Source organism: Archocentrus centrarchus, chromosome 16 (assembly GCF_007364275.1).
Source record: "Archocentrus centrarchus isolate MPI-CPG fArcCen1 chromosome 16, fArcCen1, whole genome shotgun sequence".
Classification (NCBI taxonomy): domain Eukaryota; kingdom Metazoa; phylum Chordata; class Actinopteri; order Cichliformes; family Cichlidae; genus Archocentrus; species Archocentrus centrarchus.
In genome coordinates this window covers 34758380-34779420 of record NC_044361.1, presented here as the reverse complement: position 1 = coordinate 34779420, position 21041 = coordinate 34758380, and the positions used below count along the sequence as shown (strand labels likewise).

Genomic DNA, 21041 nt, shown 5'->3' with positions numbered 1-21041 from the left:
GAAGCCCTTCATGCAGACACTGCAGACGGGCTCAGTGAGAGGCGGCTCAGTCAAAGCTTCAGTTTGTCTCTTTAGATATCTGAAAAAAGTGCGTTACTCACTTCGTCTGCCCTCGCCGTCGCTCTGACCTGCAGCATCACACAGACAAAACAAGGTTTTCACTTCGGTTCACATCCAGAAGTCAGAGCGCAGGTTTAAGCCAGTCGATGGTGACAGAAAAATGCAAACATCAAAGAAACGCGTGTGCACGGATCGTCGCTCGGCCTCTGCTGTTTCAATCAAAGCTGGATTTCAAATAAAATTTGGGCTTCCAGCATTTATTAAATCAATAATCCAGCTGAAGTGGTCACTCTGTTTGCTCTTTCAGCTTCTCTTTCATTCCCCCGTCAAAGCTGACCCTCGCTCGCTGCTCGGCCGTCACTTTTAGTTTTCTTCCAGTTGAATTTCCCTCAAATAAAAACAATTTTCTTCTTCTACTTTTACCCACTAATTTTTAGTACTGACCAGAAATATTAGCCTCTGTGGGGCCGCGCTGCGTGCAGTTCAGGAGCGTTCATCTTAGTTTTTGTCCTTTAAATGACTGTAGAGTCAGAAATGACCCTGATTCTGACAGACCTCCAGCATCCCACAGCAAACGTGTTCATTTTACGCCTAAACACGCCACCTACAGTCTGCTCTATAAGCCAAGCAGCGAGACGATACGCCACGAGACGTCTCCGGGAGAATCTGATTAGTGTGGAGGCCTTTCCTCTCCCGCTGACCTGACTTCTGTCCTGTTCGAGTATCTGAGGTCTGAAACTTGTTTAAATCTGATGCATTTCTGATTTGGGTTTTCCTCGCCTGTCTGCGGTCGGTAGCGTGCGCTCATTGTGTTTAGTTTCGCTCACCGCTGAGTCTGGGGCTCTGAGGGGCGAGCGTGGGTCCGCCGGTGGCGAAGGGGTCTCTGGTGAGCGGGTTCATCACGCTGGTGTGGAGGGCCGAGTCAGAGTTGGTCCTGAGGGGCGAGAGACACAAACACAGAGTTACAGGGATGAAGAGAGAGAGAGAGGGAGGAAGAGGAGACCGGCGGAGGTGAAGGTCATCGAGTCTGTAACGAAAGATAAAAACAACAAGCACACACACACACACACACACACACAGTACAAAACTTTAAATTAGGAAAAAACAAACAAGCACTGAATCTATGGAGAGCCAAAACTGCCAAAATGAAAACGACTAAATTATTTGTCATGTTTTTAAAGGGAACCTAATTAATTAACTCATTTAATGAGATCACTGCAACTTTTCAGTTTTAATTTGCTGCATCCATTTAGTTTTGTATTGATCCTCAAACTGACAGGATTCAGATTTATTTCAAATTAAAGAAAAATAATTCTCACAATATGTGCACATCAGCATCAGTCACATTAATCTATAACTTTATTATTATTGTTGGTTTTCCTTTTTGGAAAATGATTTAACCTGCACATAACGTGCATGGAGGTGGTGAGAGAGTCTGATCATAACTTTTGAATATGTGTGCCTTACATTCAGATACATTCGTATCCATCTGTAAGTGTGGATCTTCTGCAGGATGTGGAGCTGATCTCAGCTCAGCTCCTGATGGACCAGTCCAGTGTTTCCCCTACATAAACGTCTCGGCTTCCTGACGATGTGATTAAATGCCATCGAGCAGCTGCAGCACCGATTTTAATGTTCGTCCTAGACGAGAAATTACAGTTTGATGCCGTCTGTTTTAAAGCAGACGGTAGAAAGAGTTTCATTGCTCCTTCTTCGACCCCTGACCTCTCAGATTTGCTGGTTTGGTGCAATCTGGAGAAAAACCGTCCAGCTGAGCTTTAATGACCTTCATCACCTGTATGCTGTTCTTCAAGGATGAAGATGATCATTTTGGGCCCTCAGCATCATCTACAGATTGAATTCCAGCTGTTTCCATCAGAACAAATTATTATATTTTGAGTATGATGATTATAAATGGAGTTGTTATTTATATATCTGCCTATTGCTAAGACTCATAAAAATTAAAAATAGAAAACAGATGAACAGAAAAATTACAGACTAATCAGATTAGTTTGGATTTAACGGTACATTAGCTTCTCTGCAGAGTCCTTTGTTTACTGTGATTTTAGCACTTCTGGCTCTCCGTAGACACGCTCTGACTGCTAACAGCTGCTCCTGGCAGAAAATTACTCCTTTGGTCTCTTGCAGTGATACAACAGCCGACATGCCTGAACGCACTTTAAAGTCTTTAAAGGAGTTTTTACCCAGCAGCTCAGGTAGGACCGACAGGTGAAGCAGAACGACAAAGGAGGAAGGACGGAAAAAACAGGAATGAAGGAGGAAAGCTTCAATCTCTGAAGCATAGAAAAGACCAAATTCTTCTAAAAGTCCACTATGAAGGTTACAGCTGGAGGAAGGAAGTAAAGGTAGGAAGAGGAGGATGAGGATGAGGAGGGTTCACCTGTTGAGTGCTGTGGCGGGGAGACGAAACAACTGGCTTTTATCCCCGGGGAAGTTTCCAGACCAATTCCTTTTTTGATCAACAAAAACAAAGTTATTTTCCTCCAGCAAGCAGGAATCATCGAAAAGAAGCCAAAAAATGAAGAGGAGAAGAAGAAGAAGAAGAACGCGGGAGGCTCAGAAACAAACACCAGCCAAGCAGGAAGAGAGAAGACGGCAGCAAGCGAAGGACAGAGGGAGGCTCCTCGGAGGATCAATACCTGCTGATCAGCCTGATCACGACGCTTCAAAAACACAAACTGCATCAAGTGTCTTTTACTTGATACCATAGAAGAAGACTGCAGGAGTAACGCCGTCCTGATGTACGGTGGCCCCAAGGTGCCAAAAAACGGAATGTTATTTCTGTTAGTGGATGAATCTGAAAATGCTGTCAGAGTGAAAATCGATGTCATTTCCTGTTTCTGTTCGCCTCTCAGCAGCGTCTTTGACCGCAAAGACACGAGCAGGATATCAACATTAACGCGAGCGGTTTAAAGCTTCAGCTGCCCAGCAGGTGAGCGTCTAATATTTCCCGTCTTTTCACGTGTCTCGGTGGTTTTCGCTTACAGGCTCCATCAATGAGCATTCTCCCTCCCGCCTCCTCCTCTGATCAGCTGAGGTGCAGCCAGCTTTATATTTATATTTCTTGACATGACATTAAAATGTCCCTCCCACACATTCTCTCTGTTTTGTTGTGTGCTTTTCCCCTCAGGGCCACCGTAGTTGACCAGCTGACTGAACCTCTGCTGAGTAAAAACGCTGCTGTGCTTCTTCAAAGGAGGCAGAGCGAGTCCAGATGAACCCCAAACCAAACGCTGACCAAAAGGCAGCTGGGATTCATCACCAGCTTCCCAAAAACAGAGTGTTTCAGCAGAAACATGCAGAGGGGGGCTTTAGGGAGCGCCTGGAGGTCATCGCTGTGTGTTTGCGTAATGAGCCCTTTGCGGCTGAAGACTGAGCCCGGCCTCCCTCTGAAGGAAAACCAGAAAGAACACAGGCGGCCAAAAACAGAAGAAGCCAAAAAGGAAAAAGGCAGATTCCCAGAAGACGGAAAGGAGAAAGAAAAACAGAACAAAAAGAAATGAGAGCTCCTCAAACCCAGCTCAGGTTTGGAGCGATGCCGGCTAAAATGGACTGGTGTTAGTGAGGGGTTAGTGTCTGAGAGGCAGCCGTGAAAACCTCTGAAGCCTCAGTGTCACCTCGTGGTTCCTGCCGCACAGTTATTCAGAGGGGAAGGGAGTCTTCCTCGCCGACTCCTCGGCAGGAGAGACCTCACTTTGTTTTCTCTGGTCTACCTCCAGGACTAAAGGAACACCGGGTTAAATAACAATGACAGCGGGCATAATCTGAGACCTGCGATGGCCTGAGAATCAAAATAACGTGGCTAACCCCGCTTAAAGAAACATTTCTCCTGGCTCAGCTTTAACTAACAGAGCATTTCAAATCTAAGAAGAGCATCTTCATCTTCGTGTTCACTTATCCACTGCTCACATTACATTAACATTTCTTATTTACAGCCTGTGGTGGTGCTTCTCTGGTCTCCTATTCTCTGTCCTCCTCCTCCTCCTCCTCCTCAGTGGAGCATCTGTAGTTTTACTGATGTTTGTCTGTATAAACGTGATTTACACCATCGGCAGTGACGCTGAGGCTTCAGAAAGGAACAGCAAACAAGACGCTTTATAAGAGAACAAACAGGCTTCCCAAAGGACAGACAGACGGCGGGGTTAACAGACAGCACCTTCTCCAGCTGGGGTCGGGCGGCGGTGACAGGTAGGCTGGGCTGTACAGAGAGCTGTCCATCTGAGGAGACAGCAGGTTAAGGAAAGCACACAATGTTCCTCTTTCACAGCATGTGGACGCCAAAGGGTTCAAGTTGTTATTTAGTTTCCAGAGCAAGTTTCTTCCTTTCACTTTATTTTTTATCTGACTCTCTTTTTTTTTTTTATCTGTCTCTATTCCAATAACAAACCAAAGTCTCCTCAGGCTGCTGATGCTGCCGCCACACTGACAACCTGTGCATCTCTGCAAGGGGCTGAAGGCGAAGAAGATTCAGACTTTTAATGTCCTATTTAGGAAAAGTAAAGTCGGTCTACATGTCTGTGTGGGTCATGGTAATCTAACGCGCCTGAGTCGAGGCACCTGGACTCATTCTAAAATCTGATGGGTAACCCCGGGTATCGCCACCATGGAGGTGGTCCTGACACGCCCGGGGACATCACTACAAGTTTGCCCCACCCTGTCATTATGAGTCCTTAATATTAACCAAGAATGATTTCTCTCTCATTTTCCTTCATGTTTATTAAGCTGTTTTTTTGATCCACAGCTTTAAGAAGCTATAAAAAGCTTCTTTCCTCGCTCAGCTCTAGCCTGGCGTCCCGTTCATGGATGAAACAAACAGTCACTTTAACTCCTGCTGCAACCCTCACAAACATGCACATTTTTAAAATTATCAGTACATTAAGTTTGTATGAGGTTAAAAGGACCCCTCAGCGGTTCTAGTTATAAATGATTATCATTTAAATTAATTTTAATCTTCTATAATTCATTAGATGAAACTCAACTGACCCCCCAGCATGAAACAGTCACTGATTTTTAAATTCATGTGCCTGTTTATTAACTTATTACTGTTAAACTGTGTCATAAAAGTGTCTGAGAGAGATAAATCTCACAGCAGCTACAGGAGCTCAGGACAACGCTGGATTGTCGGAGTTTGCTTCAGAGCATAAAAAGGCGCTCGCAACGAGCGATAAACATCAGCACGAAGGCAGCCACCGCCTCCTGTTCATCGGCAGATTAACTGATGCAGTTTAATCCCGAGACTGCAGAGGACCTCTGGAACAAGAGCACGCTGTGCTGCCGACAAGGCGACACAAACACCATCTCTGCAGGAGGATCGGTGAGTTAGAGGCAGCTGAGAGGGGAATTCACAGCCTGAAGCCGCTCGCTGGATCATCAAAGGTCGGCTCGAGCAGAAGAACTAAAACCTGAGGAGAAACCATTTCCAACCTAACTAGAAGACCAAAAAATCCTCACCCCCCGAGGCCTTTGCTGCACTTTCTGTCTCTTTCTGCTCCTCTCAAAGTCAAAACACCAAAGAACACAGACTACAGAGTGGCAGCTTCTCACATCTAAAGATAACGTCAGACTCAGGATCCTGCAGGAGAAAGACTGAACGAAGGCGCAGAAAGGAAGACGCTGCAGAGAGCGCTCCTTTTGGATGGTGTCACTGTTCATGTGATTAGACATGAAAAAAAAAAGAAGAAACATCTGATTTAACGGAGGAAAAAACTGACTGAAGACGGCTCTGACTGAGCTTTATGACCACATCACCCCACACCACTGCAGCGACGTGACAGCCCCACTGCAGGAGTTTATGGCCATGTCGTGAGTTTGTCAGCAATCTGGAGTCACACGGTGTGAAGCTGACCTTACAGTGATGCTGTAACAGCTCCGTGAATCTCCTGCGGAGCCACGCCAGCTCCAGATGACTCCGACAGCCCTGACATGTGTGTGATTCCTCCAAGCTCCACTTTTCTCCACAAACCGCCATGGCATCACCACAAACACACACACACACACGCACACGCTTTGTGTTAAACTGCAGCTGAAAACAGCCAACAGCTCCAAAATGTCCTCACGTTTGAGGAAAAATCAAACTAGATTTGATTTAATCTGAGAGATGATTTAAAACATTTACAGGGCTGACAGACAGGACGTGAGAGAGCACTGAAATAATATGGAGTCAGACGTGCAGCTTAACATGCGATGGTAAACTGAAGGATACTTGGCGGCTGCGATATGGTCGGACAGGTGAGATGAAACGGCGGTCCCTCTGGACTCGCTCCACCAGACCATGATGCCGCGTCGCCCGGTTGGACTCCAGAGCGGAGGGGAAGGGACCCTGCAGGGGGGAGAGACGAGGTTAGTTCTGTATCATTACATTTCAGTTTCAGCTGCTTTGGACAAACATCTAAGGGGTCATTGCTCCTTATTCCAGCCTGCTGCGTTTCACGCCAACTCTGCACCCGGACACAAGAAGCCTCACACACACAAACATCAAGCCAAAAATAATCCTTTAATATGGAGCTTTCTGTAATCACAGTTATTTAACAAGATTATTCATCCTTCATTAACTGAAACATTTTGCAGTTATAAAACAAACAGAGGACTTCCTCTGAATATCATTCAAATGAAACCAAATGAACAGAAGGAGGAAAGAGATTCTGGGGGGTGAGGCAGAGACTGAGTTTCAGACTAAAGGCTGTTTTTAAAATAAAGCTCGTCTCTTGGGGGCGACCGCGGTCCCTGATGACCTGCTGACTTCACCGCAGGACCTCAAGAGGACTCGAGAGCCTCCAGAGCCCCGACCAGGTGAGACCCTCGGAGATCAGAGACAGCAGCAGCTGCAGGAAACCAACAGTTCTTTTTCCGCCACATCAGAGATCAAAAAGGTCACACCAACAATTTTTAATCAAATATTAGCAATACAGAAAAAAAAAAAAAGTGTAATTTTACTGAAATGATGAGCTCAGCAAACTGTTTTCTTCTGGGTAACACGGGACCCGTTTCATAAGAGGAAAACCCTTCAGCAGACATTGTTTTACCTTCTCCAAAAGCTATTTTACCCGGATGGATGAATGTCATGTAGCAGATCTTTGAAGAGTAAAGAACACATCAGCTCATGACAGCAGAACAGGCTTTAGGTGAAGGCGCAGCCTGGATAGAGACACATTCAGCGGGTTTAGGGGGCAGGGGTCTGTTTGGGTCACACCAACACCACTCAGTCCACGCCTGACGCAGACAAACGACTGAGTGACACTCAGGTTTTCCAATCTGATCCTTTAATACGGAGCTCGTTAAACAGCTCTTTCAGTCACACTTGGAAAACTTGATGCGTTTGAGTGTTTTTGGTCACCGGAAGAAAAAGGAAACATTTTCTCATTTTGTCTGCAAACTATCTGAGAACACGACTCGCTCGGCCGAAAGAAGATCAGACAGGATCTGCCATCTTCCCAAACATCAAAACCTGGAAGAAGCAGAGCACGCTAACAGCTGAGGGCTGGAAAACTTCTGTCCAAGTTCAGCAGGATTAACGTCACCTTGGTCAGACTGCAGAGACGGAGGAGGAGGCACAAACCAAGTGATGAATATACTCCATTACAGAATGAGTGCGATGGGAAATACTGATGAGTCAGACATGATGGGCTGCAGGCTGAGGTGACTCAGCACTAGATTCATCTCTCAGCACCAACAGCTTTCTCTGATTTAAAACATCAATAATTTGGACTTTTTCTCCTTCTGCTCACATTTTATTGGAGCTCACAGCAGAGCCACAAACTGTGGCAGCAAAGCCACAAAAATGGACAGAAAACGTTCAACTGCTTAACTTTCAACGTGAGAATGAAGACAAAAATAATCATAATCACTTAGTTAAAGAAAGAAAGATTTCTTCTTACTTTTTTTCAGGAAGAGAAGAAAAATAAAATTAAAACAATGAGTAAAAAAATGACAATTAGGATTTAAATAAATCAAAAGAGGAACTAAAATTAAGACAGAGAGGAAAGAGGTCGTGACAGAGCACACCCAGTCCAAACAGAAGCAGCAGCTGGTCTGTGGACTCAATCATGTCCACCCCACAGAAACCACTGGAAGCACATTACCTGAATAAATGTTCAATTCTATTCTGTTCTATTTATATAACGCCAAATCACAACAAAATGTCACCTCAAGGCGACTGTTTGTTGTGATTTGCTGTGTTCTGCAGGAGTCCCACAGGGCTCCATCCTCAGCCCACCTTTATTTCCACATTATATTAATGACGTAAAACTCAGACTAGTTACACATGACCTGCTGAGGGACTGTGGAGGAGCATTCGTGTTGCTGCTGAAATCTTATATTATTACAATGATGTTCACTAACCTGCACTGTGGCTGCTAAAGAATAAAAAGGAAAAAAAAGACAACAGAAGGAAGTGACATCAGGAGGAAAGCACGGCGGCAGTCACTCACCTGGAAGTCCTGAGGGCTCCTGCCGATCTGGTTGACGTTGGGTAATGAGCCGCCATACGGCCCCTGACTCCTGGCAAGGCGGAGCTTCTGCGCCTGGAGCTGCGAGGCCAAAGAAAGAAAAAAAAATAAAAAATAAAGTCAGTCAATCAATCACAATGTGCAACCACAGCTCAGCTCCATCAATGTGAGCGGCAGACAAGGTGGAGCAGAACAGCAGCACTGTGAATATCTGCAATAGGTCAATGATCGGGTGTGCTCACTGAGGTGGTTTCCCCACACACACAGACTCCACCTGAGCGGGTCACCCAGGTAATCAGACAGCTCTGAAGGAGAGTTTATTTTTGAGTTTTCATCCATGTGAGAGAATGACGAAGTCCACAATCGATACGCTAACATCCACCAATCTGTTCCAGCTCTGACACAACACCACCTTTAGATTAATAATGTGAGGAAGAGGCTGGAGTCACACACATAGGACAACAGCAGGCGCAGCTTAAATACTGATTAAATAACATGTGGCAAACAAACAGAATTTAAATGCATTACTTCTTCACCTGTGCCGTTTTTGCATTTTCATTCATTGAGCACCACCATTTCTGTCTTATTTAAATTTTTGTGTTTCATTTTGATTTCTGCATAACTTTTGCCTTCTTCACTTATTCTTTTGTCTTGTGTTGTATTTATGTCTTTAAAGTGGCATCGTTAAAAGTTGCGGTTAACGTTTGGGCCACTGTGACGCAGGTATTTCTTATCCTACCATCTTATCTAAAAGTGTCGGCTTTGTGATTAACCAGCAAAGATTTTCCTGCACTGCTTCTGCCTGAATCACGGAGAGGCGGGCTGAGGGGTGGATGCGGCAGGGAAAGCAGCACTGATGGTGTTCAAGATGAAAAGCTGTCAAGCTGCAGAGTTACTGTAGTTGTGTTGCCTCAGAGTCATGCCACACGTCCTTTGTTCTGTTGGTTTTCACTAATAATTTATGCCGCCTTCACCTCCAGCCGCTCTGACCGGCTCTGTTTTCAGCAGGGCTCATTCGGCCCACAGAGAAAAAAAATGCAGCTCGGTGGGCACCGTCCCCTCGCACTGGTCTGTTCAGTGATCTGATAAGTTTCTGTGAGTCAAGCCCTGACACACACACACACACACACACACACACACACACACACACACACACACACACACACACACACACACACAGACACAGACAGACACAGACAGACACAGACAGACACAGACACACAGAGTCCTTGAGCTTTTTACTGTAGTAACAAAGCAGCGAGGACACTTTAAACTCAGGAAAAATGAAGTGTCACTGTTTGGAGCTCAGACGTGCAGGGCGGTGTAAACAGTTTATACTTTTACAGTTTATTGTTTTCACATATTTCTGATAAATTGATTAAAATGCTGATCATGGGCCAGTATTGGTTCATTGTCACGTCAGGACAGTGGCCGAACATGCACTCAGGTAAAAGGAGGTTTATTTATTGTACTCTGACCCTATGCACGAAGCTGCTGTCAGACTCCACTGAAGGCTGTGCGGTTATTTTAAACCTGCTCTGAACCAGATTAATGAGCAACAAGTGAAGCAACAACAACACAAACCGTCGGAGCTTTGCAAACCTATAAATGCGAGTGTATAAATCAGCGGTGTGGGGACGCAGTCAGGAGCGCGCTCAGACCCTGACCCGCTTTCTCTGACAGACGTGAACTCGTTTAATCTCCCGTCCTCGTCCTCCACGCGCTCCCGTTTAAAACAAACACCAAACACGGCTGAAGCCTCACAGACCGCACCGAGCAGCTCTGTTTGGCTGAACTAACGATCACGCAGAGAGGAGAATCATCTCCAGAGCGCAGCGGCTGGCGAGTGACGAGGCTTTGGCCAGACTTCAGGTTTCATCATTCTCAGAGCGCCGAGACCAGAGGTCACAGGAACAGCCGAGTCCTGTAATCCATTCAAAGATGACTTTAAAGGAGACTCAAAACCTGCTCTGCATCATTAATGTGCAGAAATAGAGTCAAAAAGGTTTTCACAGTTTAATCAAATGATCTTGGATTGAGTCGACAGAATTGGCTCAGTCAGCAGATTTTACAAAGATCCTTTCTAGACGTGTGGAGGAAGTAAAGGAACCAAAAACCAATATGTTCTGTTTTAATGTGATCGAATGGAGGAACTCTGATCTGCCTCTAACAGGTTTTTTACTGTTTGCTTTCCTTTCTTTTGGTTTTTGCGTCAGGTTTTACTTTATCCACACATATTTGTAAAAAGTCAACTGGAAGATGTTCAGTTAAGGTGGCCTACAAAGTCAGAGAGCTTTCCTAAAAGCTGAAGCAGCAGAATCAGAGTTCAGGGTTTTTCTAACAGCAGCAGGGCCGAGATGATGAAGAGGAGCAAAGATTTTTCTCCCTAGAAGCAAAAAGCCAAACCTCCTGCTGACTCAGACAAATGTGAGTGAACACCACCTGCATGCCCCCCCCCCCCTCCCCCCATCCTCACCATCAACATGAGCTATGATGAAAGAGCCGTGGGGAACACCTGCAGACGAACTTCAGGAGCGCAGTGAAGGATGAACAGGCGGCCCCTTAAACATCCAAACATCTGTACACATTGTTTTCTCTGCAAGTAAGTCAGCGTGTCGGGACACACTAATTTCCCGCATCACCGTCACATAATCACACTTGGCTTCACACATCCTGCCTGCTGCGTGTCAACAAACCTACCTGCACAGTTTACTTAACGCTGAGCCGAGCAAACGAACCCACGGCCTCTGTTCTGTGATCACACTCACACTTTAGATTTTTTATTATATCACAGGCTGCGATTTAAGGCCTTTCTCACCGTCATGTGGGTTAGAAGAAAGCAAGCCAGCTCAACAAGTGCACGCATGTTTGTGTCTCTGCGTCTCAGCTGCATCCAGGAGTAACACATCATTCATTTAAGTGACCTGGATAAAGAAATGCTGGATTATCCAATAAAACATCAAGTTTCTGCTAAAAATCTCACGCCTAACATCATGCCGTCCGACAGGTTAAAAAAACAAGCGTGAATATTAGAGGACGTCACAGGTGTTACAGCACTAACACAGCCAGGTATATTATGCTACGCTTTAGCATCGAGCACCACATCATCCCTTTTATTTTTGAAAGTTTAAAGCCCCGGCCCCTTCCTGTCTAGTGTTTCAGTCTTGGCATGCTGCTGTGATGGTCCTCAGGATCCCTCGGCTGCTCTTAGTCTCTCTTCTCCTCTGTGCGGTGACTGATGGTGGTCCTGGTTCAGTTCTGGAGGGTTACTCAGACCAGAACCTGCAGCAGGTGGAGAACCAGGACCCCCAGCTGCAGAACAACATGGAGGAGACAGTATCTGGAGAGGAAGCTAATTATAATTGTCTAGAGGCCTTCAGAGGACGATGTCAGCGAGCACAACAGCACACCACAAAAACATGAAGCTTCCTCCTTTTTCTCAGAAACGTAAAAGCTGAGACTGCAGTCAGGAGCCAGTGCCTCCCAAACATGAGCCCAAACTCTGCTAACCCATGTGAGAGCTTTTTTCGAGTAACGCTCTGAGCTGGTCCCTTCATCATCTGGGTAACAGTTTGAACTGCCTGCAGGACACAGTCAGATCATAATGTGACACCATGAGGCTGTCATCTTTTCCCAACATATGAATTTACACATCATAACACACAATTTCCTTTTTTGTTCGTGAGGTTTGTGGAATTCAAAAACATCAGGCTGAACTGAACCACACATCACATCCACATTATGTCCAGTGAAGCCTCAGTTCCTGCCTCAGGACACAGAGTCTGCGCTCTGCCCATTGCTGCAATTATCTCCATCGTGTGAGGAGAACGGCTGCTCGAAATAAACTCACAAGGAAAACCGTCCCACATCAAAGCAGCAACTCATCTGGAAAAATAACACAAAAACTTGCCCAAAATGGTTTCACTCAATAATCAAATTACACTTTGAAGCTGCGGACCCTCATCGCAAAGACACCGCCTAACTCCAACAGCTTCATTTTAACATCAAAAAAAGTTAAAAAGTCCAGTTTTTGTCTCATTAAACTTCTCAAATACCCACAAAGTGTCATCTTCAGACTTTCCTGAACCTCCCTCAGTGCTGCTGCACTGGAGATCACATCCCTGCATCCAGACTCTGCTGGGATGATGAAAGGACCAAGGCTCTCAGTGTCTTCATCCCTTCAGGCTGCACGTGCAGCATGTACCTCCATATTTTTAAATCAATATTAGGCTAAAAAAGTGTCATATCTTGATATTTTTAGGCTATTTATCTGCAACAGACGCATGTGAGCGTACAGGGACGGTCGGATTGGTATAAACTGGTCTCACAGTCACAACAAAGCCACTAAAATCATTTTCCACTTTTCTTTCTGCTGCTTTAAATAAAAACCATCTCACCAAGTAAACACTTAGCGTGTTACCTACCGGCAGTGGGCAGTGGGCCACGCCCCCCCCAAAACGCCCTAACAAACCAAAGCATGGATGCTCTGTTATTCGATGAACTGCTTTCAGAATATATTTTCTTGTCGTACCGCCCCATCGCAGATTTTGTTCACATCATGTGCACGGAGTGGGAAGCTTGGTGAAAGTGGAGATGAAGCCGCTCTGCTGGACGACCTGTCGTCTGTCTTAGGTTAATAAGTATAATAATCAGTGTGTTGATATCAGTGAGTCTTTGGCCACTTTCCACTGTTTAAGGAACCAAAGCTCAGAGCAACGATGAAGGCCGGCGCTCGTTTAGGTTCTCAGCCTGCAGAAACACCTGAACGCTGACGCTGCTGCACACAGCTCACTATTTCTAAAGCTGCATCATGTTTGTGTCACTTCTGCCTGCACCTCACCTCTCTCTCTCTCTCTCTCACACACACACACACACACACACACACACACACACACACACACACACACACACACACTCTCTCTGATGCTACGCGCTGATTGCCCACACACTCCTGCTGCTCTGTATGCGCGCGGTGGAGTCAGAAAATGAAGGTGGTGTTTGCTGGTGTCTTTCATATACTGTATCTCTCAGCCGATCGATCACTGATCCAAACACTGATCAATAATTATGGCTAAAACAGCGAGGAGCATCTGGACCTTAAAAATAAGAGCAAGGTGATAAACTGATAAAGACATGAGCAGGATTTCCATAACCTGCTGTTACTAATTATTATTTTGTTTGTTTGTTTGTTTGTTTTAGAGGGACACATAAACCATGCCCCCGATCACAGCAGCTTCACTGCGAAGCTTCACAGCTGGTTGTGCTTTTAAAATACATATAGAAAAATATATTATCATCATTGTTATTATCATCATTATTATCTAGGCTAAAGAGAAAAGGACCGAGAACAGTGCCGTGTGGAGCGCCCATTTTTAATCAGAAAGGATGATTTTTCATTATGTGCAAAGAAAAATTGCAGATGCAAATAAATTTCGTGAGTTTTGTCTTAATAAATCTATTTTTAAAATTGTCTGAAACTGATTTAATGTAATTCTGTACCTAAAGTTTGGAAAGCTGCTTATGTTATAATTAAAAGGTGATGATCCAGTAGAGCTGAACTATTACCGTCCACCTTCTGTGACCCTTAAATCTCAGGTTAATTTCAAGCCATTTTTATTTGATAATAATCTCTTCGGTCTAGTTTGACAGCTTGATGCAGTATCATCACTGCTGCTGTGGGCAGAAAGCAGCTTTGTGCCATTTTAGTCATGGATCATATCTAAGGTGTTTGACTCAAAGCCAGACTTACTGGTTTTGGTTTTAAGGCAGCAAATTAGTTCAGAAATCATCTATTAGATCAAAGTCCATGTGTCTGTGCAGAAGGCCTTAAATCAAACCTTCAGCTAAATAAAAAAAGTCTTCCACAGAGATTCATTTCAAGCTTTATTTTGTAAACTGCTAAAAAAAAAAAGTTATTTAAAAATACTCCTCTATGCTGACGATGCTGCCATTTTTACATGTTGCCCCATCTGAGGTGCAAGAACCTCCAACATCATTTCACACTCTGCAAATTTTTGAGTTTTTACATTTTGCATCTCTACATCTGACGGTAACTCTACTGCTACTTTAATTTTCACATTTATTTTAGGGCTACATCTTGCTTTAATTTTTATTCCAAGAACAAAAAAAAAAAACAAAACTTGTGGAAGCCACCCCCCTGCCTTTGATTAATTTATGGTGATTTACTGTATATGTAATAATCAAACCCTGAGGCAGTGAACTGTACAGCTCTACGTTTCCTTATAAACTCTCTGGCTCACCACTGAAGTCTTTGTGATTTTGTTGGTTTTATAACTGACTGCTCACAGGAAATAATACTGGGTAAGAGTCCAGTCTGTATCTTCTGTCTCAGCTCCAACAGTTACCTGCTGCACTCCTCCACACTGCTGCTTTTTAACATGTCCTGAGTTTAGACAGTTTTGGGGGAAACAGCATTTTCTTCCTCTCTTAGTCATGGAACAGTCTGCAGAAAGACTGAAACTTAAATGTGATCATATCTACCGCTAACTTTAAAAGTTTTGTAAGAAATGTGGTGACAGAGGAATGTGGCTGTTCTTTGAGAAGCTGCTGGGGTTTTGTGGTATATGCTGCATTTTTTTGTTGCACGTATTAAATACTGTGAGCTTATATGGCTGCTACTTCAGCCTGGTCTTACCTATAAAAGGGATTTAAAGCTAAATCATAATAAATGCAACAATTGTCTGTCTGATTGCACAACAAAGACACAAAGGTAACCCCATGCTGGAGCCACATTTGGATATTTTTATTAAAATCTGACTTACAGAGTCTGCACCATCACAACGGTGGCCCACGAGAAGGCCATACTAACTTATGTCATCCCCACTGAAAATTTTTTTTGGAACATCTCCAGGCTGTGAGTTGAGTTCAGTTTCGCCGCTCCTTAAAAAGCATGTGAAATTAAAACACTCAGCATCCAACCTACAAACTCAGCTCTGTGCGGGGAAACCTGAATGTCCATCACCTGCTCTCAGATCAGATAGGTTCAGCCTTATTTTCTCTTCAAACTGCCACCAAGCTGCAACCTAAAGAAGAAAAACCATGCTACGTGTTGTGACCTGCAGATGCAGGAAGTACCGCCATAAACTCACATTCAGCCTGTTCCTGTTGCACAAAAGGTGTTCTTACCTGGCCTCACTCAGAAATAAAAGCAGTGAAGCAAAACAGGATCAGCCACTTCAGATCAGAGCCTTCACATGTCAGACTGCAGGTTCACCCGCCTCAAAACGGCCTTCGGAGGGAAACTACCGACAGCAGCACCACTGACCGGCAGGCAGTCTGTCACTAAAACACGTGAGCAGTATTTATTCGTGTTTAAACTGAGTTCACTCAGGATTTATTCATTTCACAGGCAGAAAAAGGAGAGCAGAGAAACCCTAACAAACCATCAATTTGTCAGGAACTGAATTTGAAGTTTTATGGAAGCTGCCTGAGATTAATACTGTCATGGTGATGATCCTGTTAATGCTACTAGCTGACTACGGTACACACAGTGCAAGGTGCCCATTAGATTAATCTCATTAGTCCTCTAACTAGAGTTGAATGATTGAAGCATGTCCTGTATATATAAATGTTGATCAGAGATGATCAGGTATATGGGTTGTTATTTAATAAATATACCAGCAGCAACGAGTTCTAGTTAATAAAATTTTGTCCTTAAACACACCCGTTTCTAACATTTACAGTCCTATGAGAGTCCACCCTTACTGCCTCCATAGGAAGTAAGAGGGTAAGCAGGAGCCAGGTGCTAATCAGATGCTTTGATTAATTCAGCAGCAGCGTGAGCACCTCTATAAAAGCAGAAGTTTTGGCAGTTTGCTGCTCTAAAGCATTCAGGTGTGTGTTAACATGATGCCACAGGAGTGGACGACCCAGCAGTGTCCTTGCAGTCACTGAGTGGACCATGAACTCCTCCAAAGTACTCTAGAGTCACATGTGAGGCCGTCTGTCCCACAGCTAAAGCTTGGACCCAACTGGGTCTCCAACAGGACAATGATCCCAAGCACAGCAGCACATCTCCAACAGAACAGCTGGAAGAGAAAGAATCAGATGCTGCAATGGACCAGACAGAGTCCAGACCTCAGCCTGACTGAGATGCAGTAGGGGGACCTTCAGAAATGAATGCCGCAAACCTTCACAGCGGTGCTTCAGCTCATTGAGAAGAGTGGAAGCAAATTCCTCCACAAAGATGTGAGAAACTGATAAAAATCATACAGGAAACCATTACTGCAGTTACTGCTGCTGAAGGAGGTCCTACAAGCTGCTGACTCATGGGGTGGACTCAGTTTCTCACACTCTGCAGGGGAGTATTGAGAGATCTTTATTTTTTGTGTGACTGGTACAAGTTTTACAGCATGAGTACAGACAGAACTGGGAGCTGGATCATGTTCTAAGTTTAAACTCCTGAATCTGCTTCAGACCTGCAGGTTTAACTTTTTCCTGATAATTCAGAGTGCGAGCGAGCAGCTTCCCTCTGATCTGATTGAGCCGACGGTGAGGTGAAGTCTAATAACGATGAAATCCAACAGACTGTCAGAGGGGGATCAAATCTGAGAAAATGATCGTGTTTTTTTTTTCCTCATATGACGAGTCAATCCCACAGCGGAGAACAAAACAGAGCTGGAGGCTCGTCTGGCCTCAGGACCTTCTTCCTCAGGTTCACCTGCACCTCCTCTGACGGACCTTACTCTGCCATCTCAGCTCGAGCTGAACGACACAACGAGCAATTCTGAGCTGAAGGAAAGAGCAGTGCCTGACAGAACCAAGCTCATCCAAAAAAAAAAGTAATTTTAATCCTTTTTTTTCTTTTTTCATAATCGCCAGAGGCCAAAATCTTGACAGAACTTAAAATATAAATCATCGCTCAGCATTAATCCATAACACCCAAATAAATCCATCTGAGCTACACAGAAGCAGAGTCCTTCTAGGGACCATCTTGATCCTACAAGGAAACTAAACAACCTCCAACACCATAAAAAGACACAGCTGGTGGTCCTGGATCTGCTCAGTGCTGCACATTCTGACCTGAGTGACCCTCCAGAACCACCTTCACCAGTTACCGTCCAAGAGGAGCACTCCAACTGCCACAACAGTGGCCTGATCATCCCACAGATTCCAGACAGGAAGGTTAGGGCACCTGAACTTTTAACTGTAATTTCCCAATTGTGGGACTAATAAAAGGTATTCGTATCAAATACAAGTGTGGGTCTGTGTCTCAGATGGGTACAAAAATGGATGCAGAGACACTTGCACAGTCCACCTGAGTGAAGTCTGTTCATACAAACCAATGTGTTCATAAACAACAAATATCAGCTGAGCTTTTCCTCATTCATCTGTATGTATGAAATATATTATTAAGCCTGCCAGCATTCATGTTTCTGCTCAGCTGTTTGATGCTTTGCTTACTGTCTTCCTGATCCTGTGGGACAAGTGGGAAATTGTTCTGAAGCATTTTCTGCACTAACTTTAATCTTCTGGTCTGTGTAGTATCCCCATCACATCTGAGTTCAAAATAAACTCTTACAAGTTTGCTGACTTTGACCCAAAATAAGTATTTAAAAGGGTTTTTTTTCCCCCTGCTGGAAGCTGAACCGTTAGCGCTGTATAATTATTTTAGAGCCATGAGTTATAATCTCTCTGATAAAACTACACACACCCAAAACCCCCGAACGCCGCTGCAGCACCACCGCCTGAGCAAAAACTGGACCCCAGTTACCCCAGTTCACACTGAAATCACGCAAAGTCACACCTTCTAAAACATACAACTCATAAACATAATACTTGACCTGAAACCATTAAAAATAAACTTACCGTCAGCCTTCCCACATTTTCCCACGACAGTAAACACAGCAGCAGAAACCACCCACCTGCATGCTGACCCTCTCACCTGCTTCCCACCTGACCGGCCCTGGTCCAGCTCACGGTGACGCCCACAGATGATCGGTGTCAGTCACACTCCTGACAGGCTAACATTCAGATATCTGAGCCAATCTCCCCATCATCACGTCCTTACATCAAAGCAGCGCCGCCACGCCAGAGAGTCCGTTAAAAAACACACACAATTTAAGGTAAACTGTCCCAGGAAGGGCGGACAAAAGATAAACCATCAACTAAAATCTGTAAAACACGCGCATTTGTCCCACTGGTCAAATCGGCGCAGAAAAAAATTTAAAATAAACTCTCTCTCTTTTCGTTATGAGCAACAAAACAAGAGGAATGAAAGCTTCCTCTACGCGCTACCTGTCCTGAAATCAAAGCTTTTGCGTGCCTGACATTAACACCGAATTTACCAGAAGGATAAAATAAACACATTAATACTAATTTAACCTGTAGTTGTTAGATATGCGTCTGATATGCGCTGCCGCCGCCTAAAATGTCATATTTTTGGCCGGAATTCTGCGGGGCGCTGCGGGGCTGACAGCGACATTCACGTAACGTAGTAAACAAGCCAAGTTAGCCCTCGCAGCTAACGCGGCTAACTGCGCTAACGATGTATCGGAAATGAACAACAGCGCGTCCTGCGGACGCCAAACATCCAACAAAAAACCGCACACTGCATTCTCACGAGGCGATCTCCGCTAAAACTGCGCCAAATCTCAGCAGAGCACCGCTCAGAGACACCACACAGCGCTATCCCCGAGCCCGACGAGCCCGGGCAAGGCCTCGCTTCCTCCGGGCAGCTCTCCTCCTCCTGCCGCCGCCTCTCACTCACCCTGGTCGAGGTGATGTCCATCATGACCTCCTGGAAGGCGGCCGTCTCCTCGGCCTGCCGCTGCGTGTGCAGCGCTATCTTCTCGCTGAACTTTCGCGGGTTGGACGCCCCGGAGCCGGCGCCCGAGGCGGGCCCGGGTCCGGGTCCACAGCCGCCAGAGCCCGTCGCAGACATCTTCACCGAGCGGACGGGACGAGCTGACGTAGTGGAACGATTTCAGAGCGCGAGGCGGGGCGAAGAGGGCCCACTCCGCCCTTTTTTCGGGCACCCGAACCAGAACCGCAAAAGCCCCGGAGGAACGGGTTCGACCGTCAGGGTAGACACTGCAGCGGCGTTAGTCCGTGATGGAGTGCTGCAGGTGTGGATACCTGCTCTGTTCCTGGTTTGTGCAATTACACATTTTACATTTATTTTTCACAGCTCAGTGAACCAGAAAAAACAATCTTTTTTTGTCTTTTTCGTGTTAATTTTGCAAATAATTTATTCTTTTGAGCAAAAATAAAACAACGAATTTGTTTATGGTCACTGAGCCAATTAAAATTTAAATTAAAAATGTGTATGCGCGTGCGCGTGTGTGGTGTGGGTTGGTCTCTATGGTAACAGCAGACTGGGTGAGGTCACGCGGACGGACTTCAGCGTTTCTGGGTGGGGAGTGAGTCATCTTGTTCACAGACCAGCTAAGACGGCTTGGCAGAGGTGTGAGGGCGCCCCCTACCGACAGAGCTCAGCCGCTGCAGGCTCCTCCATCTCCACCGTGTACAGAGGTTAGGGGTCAAAGATCAGGCTGTGAGCGTGCTGGAGGACGACGGGCAGAAAAGGAGAAGCTCGGTGTCTCCAGCCGGGCGTCCTGCACATGTTTTATGCTTCTTGGCTCCCTGGCGCTCATCAGCAGCTCCTCTGTTCATTTTGAGCATCTTTACGGTAAATTGGGGTCAGTTTGTCAGGTTGGGGAACAACTTGGGACACTAACGAGCAGCAAGGGGGCTCCACAGGGCACTGTCCTGGCTCCTTTTCACACTGCATACAGCAGATTTCAGATACTGTTCTGAGTCCTGCCACATCCAGAAATACTCGGTTGACATTGGAGTCACAAAAACAACCTCATGTTGAACAACTCAAAGACAAAGGAAATGACAGTAGATTTGCAAAGATTAAGGCCTCCTTTCCAGCCTGTGAAAGTTTGTGGTGGTACACCTAGATAACAAACTACATTGGTCCCTGAATACAGACAGACTACACAAAAGGGGGCAGAGTGTTTCTTTTTGTTAAGAAACCTAAGATCTCTTAACATCTGCAGTAAAATGATGAAGATGTAGTGGCTGCGGTCTGCTGGAGGTGCAGCATCAGAAACAAGGATGCAAAGAGACTGGACAAACTGGCGAGGGAAGCTGGATAAAGCAGGATTAAAAAGTCAGTGGTTCAGATTTAAAATGCTTTACCTGAAACAGTGAAGTGCAAACTGCTCTGGTAATGTGGGGATGTTACTGGGGCTTCTAAAGTTTCTGCTTATGCATATTTGTTCCCTAAATCATGTCAGAAACGTCAGCTACTGTAGGCCAGATCATTAGAGATTATGAGCTCATTTTAGCTTTCAGAGCCATCAGGCTGCTGCTGTATGCCGGCCACGCAGCTCATGGACTTGATTATTTCAGCTTATTAAAGATTTCTGCTCATGTTCGTGCTTCATTGTTTGTTTCCAGCACAGATCCAGGTGAGAGCACGTCAGAGGATGTTACCTGTCAGCAGTATTCAGTGTTAATATTGCTGTAAACTGATATGGATCACTT

General features: G+C 45.2%; 1 protein-coding gene across 2 annotated transcripts in view; it reads right to left on the bottom strand.

The window, feature by feature from the left end:
- LOC115794342 (CREB-regulated transcription coactivator 2) overlaps positions 1-19445 on the bottom strand; it is a 33507-nt gene extending 14062 nt beyond the window's left edge. The window contains exons 1-7 of one of the 2 annotated variants that reach the window (XM_030749788.1): positions 19255-19445; positions 8508-8606; positions 6284-6400; positions 4238-4299; positions 2462-2530; positions 888-994; positions 102-128 (exon numbers count right to left, since the gene is read on the bottom strand). In XM_030749788.1, the coding sequence (XP_030605648.1) occupies positions 102-128; positions 888-994; positions 2462-2530; positions 4238-4299; positions 6284-6400; positions 8508-8606; positions 19255-19428 (655 nt within the window). In that variant the 5' untranslated portion in view covers positions 19429-19445. The remainder of the gene's footprint in view (positions 1-101; positions 129-887; positions 995-2461; positions 2531-4237; positions 4300-6283; positions 6401-8507; positions 8607-19254) is intronic. The other variant, XM_030749789.1, reaches the window with a different exon arrangement.
- Positions 19446-21041: the final 1596 nt, after the last annotated feature.